The sequence below is a fragment of the Dendrobates tinctorius genome, unplaced genomic scaffold, assembly GCF_039654945.1.
Source record: "Dendrobates tinctorius isolate UK_male_01 unplaced genomic scaffold, ASM3965494v1 ptg000212l, whole genome shotgun sequence".
NCBI classification, from domain to species: domain Eukaryota; kingdom Metazoa; phylum Chordata; class Amphibia; order Anura; family Dendrobatidae; genus Dendrobates; species Dendrobates tinctorius.
In genome coordinates, this window is record NW_027361879.1 from 1,177,616 (window position 1) to 1,190,000 (window position 12,385).

The 12,385-nt window shown below is 41.3% G+C and overlaps 1 protein-coding gene across 2 annotated transcripts in view; it reads right to left on the bottom strand.

The window, feature by feature from the left end:
- Positions 1-3,324: 3,324 nt before the first annotated feature.
- RPTOR (regulatory associated protein of MTOR complex 1) overlaps positions 3,325-12,385 on the bottom strand; it is a 371,474-nt gene continuing 362,413 nt past the window's right edge. For both annotated transcript variants that reach the window (XM_073554721.1, XM_073554722.1), the window contains exons 32-35: positions 8,942-9,028; positions 8,731-8,847; positions 8,504-8,633; positions 3,325-5,949 (exon numbers count right to left, since the gene is read on the bottom strand). In XM_073554721.1, the coding sequence (XP_073410822.1) occupies positions 5,881-5,949; positions 8,504-8,633; positions 8,731-8,847; positions 8,942-9,028 (403 nt within the window). In that variant the 3' untranslated portion in view covers positions 3,325-5,880. The remainder of the gene's footprint in view (positions 5,950-8,503; positions 8,634-8,730; positions 8,848-8,941; positions 9,029-12,385) is intronic.

A 12,385-nucleotide genomic window follows, 5' to 3' on the forward strand; every position in this document is an offset into this window, starting at 1 on the left:
TAGTCTTTAGAAATAGGATTCAATAAAAATGTTTACCAACCTGAAGATCCTGCCTGTTCAGAAGTGTTTCTTTGGTCATCTTCATCACCGCACTTCTCATGATGTTGCCTCATTTGCGCCACCAGGCCTTGCATCTCTTTGTTGCATCGCTTGCATTTTGCACGCATGCCTGCCTTACCGATAGGCGAAGGAGCTTCATTAAAATATTCCCAAACTGGGTCTCTTTTACGGCCTGCTGCCATTATAAGGAAAGAATGTAATAAACCTCAGATCGTACACACAAACAGATCCAGACTTGTCTGTCTGTGGCTATGCTGCAGTATTATGCTCAAAGTTTCACTTTCATTTTCTTGTCTGCTTGCCCTTCCTCCTCCTCACACTAAGATTCACATTCTTCTTGTGTTGTGCAGATCTATTCCACTCCAAACAATCAGAAACATATTGTCTAACTTCTTGGACTTGGCACTGAAGGGGTTGATTCTGTATTCATAGGTTTGTAGAACAATAGGATTAAGGTCTTTTTCTTAACTCTGTTCATGTTGTAACATTTTTGCCGTGAAGAAGAGGCTGGGACCTCTGCGGAGTCAAATTCAGTTTTGAGAACTGCGTAAGTAAAGCGAGCGTCTGTGATAATATAGGAAACTGCCCACTAATCCTACAGAAACCTCTGGAAGAGCATGGCATTGTGAATGTTACACATATACAGCCTTTATTCTACTGAGTTAAACAACTCAGCTTTATCTCATGATGGAAGAACCTTTGGATGGTAAAATATTTTCCTCAAAAAGCAGTTTATTGAAAAAAATCCGATTTAAATAAAAAAAATCCGATTTAAATAAAAAAAATCCGATTTTTTTGATTTTTTTTAAAAAAAACATTGATTTTTATCCACCCTGCTTTGCCTCCTTCACTTAGGATCTTTTTCATAATTGCATTACTGAAACAAAGAAGTGTCAGACACATGGCTCCACCCAGGTGCCTGATTAGGATAATAATCAAGCTCATTAGCATGCCAGTCTTGCTGTCTCATAACCCCATCAATAAATGAATAAATAAAAAATAAATGAATAAATATGAAATGTGTTGTAACTCGGCCTGTGACATCACCTTCTGCAGCACACGGCCAAGCGGCAATAGCGTTAGCAATTTTGAGTGTCGCAATGAACTAAATCACAATTTTTGTTAGTGATCATACACATCAGATAGCAGTCCAGTCTCCTGCCTCTTTCATCCAATCCCCAAACACATGTACGCTCAGGCTCCGCTCAGCATATATCTACTCAACGGATTCCGATATCTGGCAGGATCTCATCTCTCATGACAACAAAAGGGATTAAAATTCACCAGTTCTGTCTTCTGGTTGGACATTAGAGCTGTCACTCAGAGGCGAGAAGATAGGGAGTGTTCAGTCCAGGGGACTTCATATGAAGAAACTGCCCACTGGGCATCTGTGATCTGAATTTGAGGGTGCTTAAAACATTCTTCTTTGCCCGGAAAGATTGTGTAAACTCTTTTACTGCTCAATTTTCAAGCGCTGTTTGCGATTTTGAGAGGTCAACACTTTAAGGGCACGTTCACAGGCTAAGGATTTGTAAGCCAAAATAAGGTGAGGAACAATCAGAGGAAAATAATAAACTTCTGCATTTTTCACCGATCCCTGGTTTTGGCTTACAAATATGGATGTAGAACACTGACCAAATACTCAACATGTGAATGTGGCCTAAATGCTAAAATTCTGGCTCTCTGAAACATTATGCTCCCTTCTAGTGGTGGCTGCAGAGTACATACAATACCCTCCCCTAGTCTTGGCTATAGGAAGCTAGAAATTTTTTATTTAAAGCAGATCTGTCCCCCTACTAAGGTCAACTCAAATGCAACGTTTTACATCTATAGGTCCAACATTCTCAAAGAAAAAAGGCACATAAAGTGAGCCATTTGGCTACAAGAAGTGATGAAAAGATGACCATGGACATACACCACTGGTCAATAATTTGGACTCCTGTCCAAGCAATGTTTTTCCTTTGTATTGGAATGCGCACATTGTGGATGGATTCAGATTGAAGGCAGTAAAACCACACAATTGAACTTATATTTAAACAAGGTGCAAAAACAACCCTCTTTCTTTGTGACATAGCCTTTACATAGCGTGGAAGTTTGTTTTGGGGCATAGTCCTGCTGCAACACAAATGATGGTCCCACTAAGTGTAAATCAGATGGGCTGGCGTATTTACGCAGAATGTTGTGTTGGCCATGCTGGCTAAAAGGCCTTCAATTTGGAATAAATCACCCACATTGTCACCAGCAAAGCACCATCCCATCTCCATGCTTCATGGCGGGCACCACACATGTAAAAAACATCTGCTCATCTTATCTGCATTTCACAAACACTAGGTGGTTGGTATAAAAAAATCTCACATTTTGACTCTTCAGACTAAAGTACACATATCTGATCTAATGTCCAGTCTTGCTTGGCCCAAACAAGTTTCCTCTTGTTTGCAGTCTTCAGTAGTGGTTTCTTTGCAACAATTCGGCCATAAAAGCCGCTTCTCAGTCTTCTCGACAGTTAATGCTTACATGTATCTGCTACTTTTTGTCTATGCATCGTTTATGAGGGCTGTTATCTGAAGTGCTTTCATTTTTTTATTTTCTGTGGTTAGTAACGCTGATGAACTTATCCTCTGCGTCATTCTCGATATTCCATGCATATTAGCTTTTGATGGAATATTTAGTTGAGTGGTATTTGCCATATTCTGGCTTACAACAGTTGTGGGATAGGTCTCAGCACTGTATGGAGCAGTGTACCAACACTGCAACTCACACCTGATGGTCGCAAACACTTTTTGAAGGTCGGTGATTCCAAAAGTGAACTTTTAAACAAAGCATGCATTGGATGCCAGTCAAGATCTTAACCTGGTGAAGCTGCTTGAGAGACTGCCAAGAGGCTATAAAGTAGTCAGAGAAAAAGGGGAGTATGTTGAGTTATCTAAAGTTTAAAACATGTTTCAGTTTGTTTCACAAGTGTTCCTCTACTCCTTGTTCCAATATGGGTCGTTTTGTTGCCTTCAGTCTGAATCTACTATGTGCATATTCCAATAAGAACACCATTGCATCAACAAGTATGGCCTCTTCATCCCTGAGAGGAAATGCAATTCCTTTCCATTCACATTCAATAGTCTGCAATGTTCTGCTAATGTCAGCAATAGCGCCATCACCAGGATGTGGTGGAAAAACAAACATTTCATCTAAACATCAGCATGCCTATTAATAAGCAACACTCAGCTGTCAATAATCCATCCATGCAAAGGGAATTTTAACAATAAGGAAGAATTTTTGTACAAAGTTTAATCGGTCTCTTAATGAAATTCCATGGATCTCCTTGGCAACATATCTTCAGATCTTTACGTAGAATACAATACACATTGCACCCCTCCTTGCCTGCCCGTCCTTGAGTCTGGGGGGCCACCCGGTTTATCTACATACTGCAGGATTAAAAAGACAATTTTGCCATTCTAAGCTCATCTCCCAAAGAGTTTTCCTCCGACAAAAGACACAGTAACGCGTTTTCCCTGGTTTTAATAATATTTAATGAATGTTCCTCCAATAATCCCCATACATTCCTATAGGACGCACCCTCCTCCTCATCTCGTGGTGTTAAAATAAATAGGTGAAAACGTCAAATTGTCCTACTTACAATGCATGGTGCGAAGAAAGATAAAATATATGTGTATATATTATATAGGTCATTCCAAAAGTCAGAGTGCCACCGCAACCTCCTTCCAGATGCCGGGAGGATGTCGCTGTTTGGTTGAAACCATCTGCATTTTCTTGTGGACGCTGGAGAACCGCAGTGTCTTCTCTTTTTTCACTTTTTAATTTTTTTAAAAAACCAGAGATTTTAGTTAAAATAGTGTAAACAACAAAAAGCCCAGTCGAGAAATAAAAAAAAAAAAAAAAAAAAAAAAAAAAAAAAAGGATTTGGTGACATAGTGCAAAGTGACTGTGAGCCTCTGGCCGTACTGAATGACTAGGTGACTCAGCCAAAGCTCTGACAGATAGTTTATGGTACACAGGAGGTTAAAAAAAAATTGACGTCACCAAAATAGGGATAATAATGTGTCCGATACTGGGCTCCGATATTGCATGGTCATCCATTAGTGATCCTTGGAGCTTTAAAACACTCTTGCAGCTGTATAGAAAGATCTGTAGTTAAAATGGACTAATTTGCCGATGACGCTCAGTTGGCTGGCCAAGGACGCTCCGTTTCCATGGCCAAAGACGCTCCGTTTCATTGGCCGAAGACGCTCAGTTGCCTTGGCCGAAGACGCTCAGTTGCCTTGGCCGAAGACGCTCAGTTGCCTTGGCCGAAGACGCTCAGTTGCCTTGGCCGAAGACGCTCAGTTGCCTTGGCCGAAGACGCTCAGTTGCCTTGGCCGAAGACGCTCAGTTGCCTTGGCCGAAGACGCTCAGTTGCCTTGGCCGAAGACGCTCAGTTGCCTTGGCCGAAGACGCTCAGTTGCCTTGGCCGAAGACGCTCAGTTGCCTTGGCCGAAGACGCTCAGTTGCCTTGGCCGAAGACGCTCAGTTGCCTTGGCCGAAGACGCTCAGTTGCCTTGGCCGAAGACGCTCAGTTGCCTTGGCCGAAGACGCTCAGTTGCCTTGGCCGAAGACGCTCAGTTGCCTTGGCCGAAGACGCTCAGTTGCCTTGGCCGAGGACGCTCAGTTACCTGGCTGAGGACGCTTTCTAGACTGAGACGCACCGTGTTAATATAACACCAGTGGTCATAAACTGTATCTTACTGGTCAATGCTCCCATTATTATAACTGAAGCCCCTTGGATGGACCCCCCATCCTATTACCCCCACAAATGAAAATGTGTACGCAGTGATAAAACTCCTTCCTTAATACTAAGAATCCCTCCCCATTCCCCTGAAAAAATGAATTACAAGGATAACAGGAAACGTGAAGATGCGCTATGTCATGTCAGCCTCGTGAATAAGAAACTGCTGGTTTGGTTAAAGCCTCCTCAATCATTGAGGCGGATTCAGAGGTTGTATGTACGGAGGCTGGGAGACAACTTTATCAAACCCTTCAGTGATTTTTCTGGGAGGTGCACATTTACTGGAATCATTTACCTAAAAATCACCCGAGTGCCTCCACAGCACATCAAAGATCAGCGTCAGGAATATGGGTATGTTCACACGCAGTTGCTTTTTCTTCTTGCGTCAAAAGCACAGACTATAGCCAGAAAACCGCAGGGGAGTTTTTTTTTTTGTGTGTGTTAAGCCATTTTGATCTCAATGGGGAAAAAAGTTGAAAGAATTGACATGCAACGCTTGTTTGTAAAAAAAAAAAAAAAAAAAGGAAAAAAACCACAGGTCAAAAAAATGCAAGGAATAGAAACGCACTGTGTGACTGAGATTGTGAAAAAAATCTCATTCATTGTGCTGTTACTATAAAACGCTGTTTTTTCCCACATGAAAAATAAGCGCTGCATGTGAACAAGCCCAAATCATCAGTAGCACAAATAAGGATTCAAACTGGGCATCACTTAAAATAATCCTGCCCGCTACGTCAAATTTCAGGTGGCCGTATACGTTGTATACCAAGTCCGCGTCCCCTGTCCCCTCTGATTCAATGTTTAAAATAAAAATCAAACAAAAAATAAGTATAAGAATTAGATGGCAGGAGACGGGGAATCTTCATATAGTTCTGTCATTGGTTCATTAACTTATTCCATTCAGAGAGGTCTTCAGGTTCTAAGAAGCAGCATTCGAATGTCATCATCAATCATCACCAAATAAGGGCAAGAGTCTTGTCCAAAAAGCAGGAAGATTAGGAACGGAAGCCAAGAGGCAATTCCCCGTGTCTCTCTTCCAGTGGCTATCTCACTCGCTTCTCCATCGAATATATAGACATGTAGTAATCATTACTGCCGACAGCTAAATGAGGCTGGGGGGGAGGAGCAAAAAAAAAAAAAAAAGAAAAGAAGAGGATTAGATATCGTCAATAACATAAGACTAAAGAACCATGAGTACAACAAAGCCAAGTTCAGTTATGTTCTTTGTGATTTAGTGGTTCTATGATTTAGGACCCTTTCTGGAAGCCCATCTCTCCCTGACTAACTACACCCCCTCATCAAATGCCCAGTAAAGTGGGTGCATTATCAGAACCGGCTTCGGAGTTGGTGCCGACTTATAGCCAACGCAGGCAGCAGTATGGCCAATGGAGAGCGATGAGATTCTGGATATGGTGAATACTTAACGCCTCTAGGCACTTTATGTGCCAGAGATTCTTCAAACACAATCTCTCAAAAAAAAAAAAATACATCCACTATATGTTCACCTGCGGAATTGGGAATAGTCTTCCCACCTTTTTCCTGTACAAAACGTAAAAAAGTTGAAGCCCAAAAAGGACACAATAGCGTCGCACTGCTAAATCAGGTTGCAATCCTCTGCCAAAGCTGGTGAAACTTGAGTCTGGCTGGATATGCAAAATCATAAGCTGGATTTAAACTGATGTTTTGAGAGTAGAATAAAAAGTATTTGTGTGGAAGCATACCAATTTACAAAAACTTCACTATTGTGTTCTTCTAGGGCTCACTTTTTTATGACATCCTATGGCACAGAAAAGCTCTGAAGGCTGTTCCTTATTCCGTGAGTGAAGTTGATCCTATACAAGTGATGATCAATATACAGTCATGGCCAAAAGTTTTGAGAATGACACAAATATTATATTTTCACATGATCTGCTGGCCTCTGGTTTTTATGTGTGTTTGTCAGATGTTTTTATCACATACAGAAATATAATTGCAATCATATTATGAGTAGCAAAAGGTTATATTGACAGTTAGAATGAGTTAATGCAGCAAGTCAATATTTGCAGTGTTGACCCTTCTTCTTCAGGACCTCAGCAATTCTCCCTGGCATGCTCTCAATCAACTTCTGGATCAAATCCTGACTGATAGCAGTCCATTCTTGCAAAATCAATGCTTTTATTTTGTCTCAATTTGAAGGTTTTTGTTTGTCCACCCGTCTCTTGATGATTGACCACAAGTTCTCAATGGGATTAAGATCTGGGGAGTTTCCAGGCCATGGTCCCAAAATCTCTATGTTTTGTTCCCTGAGCCATTTAGTTATCACCTTTGCTTTATGGCAAGGTGCTCCATCATATTGAAAAAGGCATTGTTGATCGCCAAACTGCTCTTGGACGGTTGGGAGAAGTTGCTCTTGGAGGACATTCTGGTACCATTCTTTATTCATGGCTGTGTTTTTAGGCAAGACTGAGAGAGAGCCCATTCCCTTGGCTGAGAAGCAACCCCACACATGAATGGTTTCAGGATGCTTGACAGTTGGCATGAGACAAGACTGGTGGTAGCGCTCACCTAGTCTTCTCATGTCCAAAACAATCGAAAAGGGGATTCATCAGAGAAAATGACTTTACCCTAGTCCTCAGCTGTCCACTCCCTGTACCTCTTGCAGAATATCAGTCTGTCCATGATGTTTTTCCTGGAGAGAAGTGGCTTCTTTGCTGCCCTCCTTGAGACCAGGCCTTGCTCCAAGAGTCTCCTCCTCACAGTGCGTGCAGATGCACTCACACCTGCCTGCTGCCATTCCTGAGCAAGCTCTGCACTGCTGGTAGCCCGATCCCGCAGCTGAAACACTTTTAAGAGACGTCCTGGCGCTTGCTGGTCTTTCTTGGGCGCCCTGGAGCCTTTTTGTCAACAAGGGAACCTCTCTCCTTGAAGTTCTTGATGATGCGATAGATTGTTGACTGAGGTGCAATCTTTCTAGCTGCGATACTCTTCCCTGTTAGGCCATTTTTGTGCAGTGCAATGATGACTGCACGTGTTTCTTTAGAGATAACCATGGTTAACAGAAGAGAAACAATGATGCCAAGCACCAGCCTCCTTTTAAAGTGTCCAGTGGTGTCATTCTTACTTAATCATGACAGATTGATCTCCAGCCCTGCCCTCATCAACACCCACACCTGTGTTAATGGAGCAATCACTGAAACGATGTTAGCTGGTCCTTTTAAGGCAGGGCTGCAATGATGTTGAAATGTGTTTTTGGGGATAAAGTTCATTTTCTAGGCAAATATTGACTTTGCAAGTAATTGCTGTTAAGCTGATCACTCTTTATAACATTATGGAGTATATGCAAATTGCCATTAGAAAAAAATGAAGCAGTAGACTTTGTAAAAATTAATATTTGTGTCATTCTCAAAACTTTTGGCCATGACTGTATACTGGATTTTTTTGGGATTGAATCTTGGCAATTCTGCCCAAAACAAGCCTCTACCTACAAAAACATCTCCACACTCGGTCCAACTGGGTGTTCATATGTACAAAGGAATAGCAGCTTGCTGATTGATGAAAGTGTAAAATGTTTGTATTATGAATATATGGATTATGACTAGAAGAAAAAAAATTACAAGTGAATGCTAGAAGTATCCGTGAACCTAGGCCACATTTAGTCACAAGCGGACCATTGCTAGAGACACTTACCCAGTAGGGATGGAAAGCCAAGCAGCTGATTGCCCCAATTCTTTGGCCCATGAATCCGTCATAGTATTTGATGTTACTAATTAGTTCTCCGCCATTGTTGTAGATTGCAATAAACTGGTTCATAGAACCACTGAAAGAAGAGAGGAAACCGTAAGCCTGGCATATTGGCCTGGCATATAACAGGGCACGCACACGACAAGTTATGGATCCGCAGAGACATGACTTACCCAGCAAACAGCTTGGCCAGTGGATGGTAGTCAAGAGCTGTCAGTCCTTTGACGATCTGTACGGTGTTTACTGATTCCGTTAGCCTAGGGTCGAAGCTTCGCACATCGCCGTTGACACTGGGTATGGACAAAACTGGGTTTAATACCATAAAATAGAAGACATTTAAAAAGGTGCGACTATCAAAGGAAACCAAAAAAATGGATTGTGTACCTGACGCTCAGGATGTTTCCTCGTGCATGTGTTTCAATATGAGTTTTTACCACCCAAGAAGTGTGCTCACGATAGGTCATGACACGACTGAAAACAAAGAGAAAGGCGCTGTCAGATAACTGCGGCAGTAAAGTCATAGCAAGCAGTTAAAAAAAAAAAATAAAAGGTTAGATCAACTTGTCCCAGAAACAGCACCACACTGCACCGTAGGCTGTGGCTGGTATTACAACTCAGTCCAAGGTGGATTTAGTCTGGTATCTAGTTTTTCAGTGGACAGTAACCGCATCTAGTCACCACTCCCATGTTTGCTTGGATCAGACAGTTATGTATGGTTCTTATGTATGGCGATGGGAATAATCAGCTGTCAATTAATTATGGCATCGCTTATCTCCATGCTAACCCTTTCATGAGCAGTTTTCTGTTTTAACTCCCCTTTCCAAGAACAAGTTTTATTTTTTTTTCAACATGGCTGTTTTGTGAGGGACAAGTTGTAGTTTTGAATGACTTATTTTCACCAAATAATGTACAGAAAACTTTAAAAAAAAATTTTAATAAAAAAAAAGTAAAAAAAAAAGTAATTCTGCGATTGTTTTTTGGGATATTTTTTACACTGTGCAGTAAAAATGAACTGGCAACATGATTCTTCAGGTCAGTACAAAGCGAAAGAAAACCTTTAGGCTATGTTCACATGTTGCATTTTTGCAAATTTTCCTCCTGCTGGCGAAAGCTGCTCTCTTGGCAGTAAATGAAGCTGCTGACATAAAAGCACAGTGTTTTTGCTGCTTTTTGCGGACTATGTGTGTGCTTTGTCTACAAGTGTAATAAAGTTAGTTTTACTCACCAAAGATGCTGCGGAAAAAATGTGTATGCTGCGGTTTGTGCACTTTCTCGTTGCTTTCTATGGGTGAAAAAATGCTGCAGTTTTCCAATTCAGTTAGGCAAGAAAAAACATGAGATTTTAAATTTGCATTACAAAAAATTCAATGAAAAAAAATGCTGCAAAAACACAATGTGTGAACATAGCCATAAAGTTTCTTAATTTTTTTAAGAACTAAAATATTATTTATTTATATAGCACCACTGATTCCATGGTGCTGTACATGAGAAGGGGGTTACATACAAATTACAGATATCACTTACACTAAACAAACTAACAATCACAGACTGATATACACTGTGTTACAAATTATTATGCAAAAGATATTTCCTCCTATTTTCTCTAAATTACCTATATGAATTGCAGTCATTGTTATTTTCCAGTCATCTAATATTCTAGTATAATTGCAATGTTTTTGAACAAACTGCCTATGAAAACAGTATATTTTTACAAATAAGAAACACTCAAAATGCATGTTCCAAATTATTATGCACAGCAGAGTTTTCAACCTTTTTATTTTTAGTTTGAACAAAAAAATGGTCAATTGTGAAATTATAAGCTTTATCAGCTTATTACAAAATGAAATCAAACAGTTTTCAAGTCAAAACTTTATTCTAGGTGATGTTACATTTGCACATAGGACCCCTTGTTGGAAAGAAGCTTCTGAACTCTCTCGTCCATTGAATTTGTCAGTTTTTGGATGGTTTGTGCTTCAATTATTTTGCATGTGGACAGAATACCCTCCCAGAGCTGTTGCTTAGATGTGAACTGCCTCCCGCCATCATAGACATTCCTTTTGATGATGCTCCAGAGGTTCTCAATGGGGTTGAGGTCAGGGGAAGATGGTGGCCACACCATAAGTTTGTCCTCTTTTATGCCCATAGCAGCCAGAGATGCAGATGTGTTATTTGCAGCATGAGACGGTGCATTATCATGCATGAAAATGATCTTGCTGCGGAAAGCACGGTTCTTCCTCTTGAACCATGGCAGGAAGTGCTGTTTTAGAAACTCCACATAGATTATGGAGTTCATCTTTACCCCTTCACGGATCCTAAAGGGGCCAACAATCTCTCTTCCCCATGATTCCAGCCCAAAACATTACTCCACCTCCTCCTTGTTGGCGCCTTAGCCGTGTTTTCATGGGGTGTCCATCAACCAGCCATCCTCCACTCCATCCATCTGGACCATCGAGCGTTGCACGGCACTCATCGGTGAACAAAACAGTTTGGAAGTCAGTCTTCATGTATCGCTTGGCCCACTGGAGCCGTTTCTGCTTGTGTGCAGTGGATAGAGGTGGTCGACAGGATGGCTTACGCACAGCTGCAAACCTCTGAAGGACCCTGCATCTTGTTGTTCGGGGGACGTTGGAGGCACCAGCAGCTTCAAAAACTTATCTGCTGCTATGACAAGGCATTTTTGCAGCTGCTCTTTTAACCTGACGCAATTGCCTGTTGGAAAGAGTCCTCAATTTTTCCTTATCAGCACGCACACGTGTGTGCTGGGAATCAGCTACATACTTCTAGATTGTGCGATGATCACGATGAAGTGTCTTGGCAATGTTGATTGTAGTCATGCTGTCTTGCTAAATTTTCTCCCAAATTAGGTTATTTACCTTAACTTACGTAGCGCTCACTGGCATCCCAACCAGGCAAAGATTATTGACAATCTTTTATTTCAGCAAGCAATCATTTTGTTTTACATAGCACATGAATAGTCTCAAGATTTTAAAAAAAATGACAGTTATGACATGAAAGATTTCAGCATCAATAATAATTACCGAGTTATTGTAGCATCACCCTTCGCATCGGGGGACCTCGATCAGCGGGAAGGGGTTTTCCTCGGTCAGCATCACAGACTAAGTGCGTCCACTTGAATCGTCTGGAAAGTCCCTACCCGCTGAGGAGGTCAGTACTTTTTATAATATTAATTGGAATGATCACGCACTGACATGCGCAGTAACTTGTCTTTTTTCACATTCCTCCTTTATCTCAGTTGGTTTGGTTCTCACATTCCTCCCTTCCAACTCCCACAACAATGCCTGAGCAGGTGGTTGCTTTTCACATTCCTGAGTGTGTGCTCTCCTCATGGTAGGAAAAGTTCAGATTCCGGTCACAATCCATAGTATCCAAATGGATGTTTCAATGTACTGCAATCACTACCTTATTGACTGGATGCCTATCTATACCAGTCTCTCACTCATGCATATCCCATTTGTATCACACATGCCTTGACCTAAATACTCCACAATTTGTTGCTTCTCAGCAGCCGACACATCCTTTTTCTTTCCCATTTTGGCAAAAAATGTAGGCTGCTTAATAATGTGGAGCAGCCTTCTTAAGTAGTCTTGCCTTTATTTGGACACACCTGCACAGGTATCTGCAATTGCTTTCTGTGATATAAAGAGCCCTGACACACATCACCATCAATGAGTTTAAATGACAAACAAAAAAATTCTAACCTTATCACTCCTAAACTCTTTTTGCATAATAATTTGGAACACAGTGTACAGGGGAGAGAGGTCCCTGCCCTTTCGGGCTTACATGCTACAGGATGGTGGGGAAGGAGAC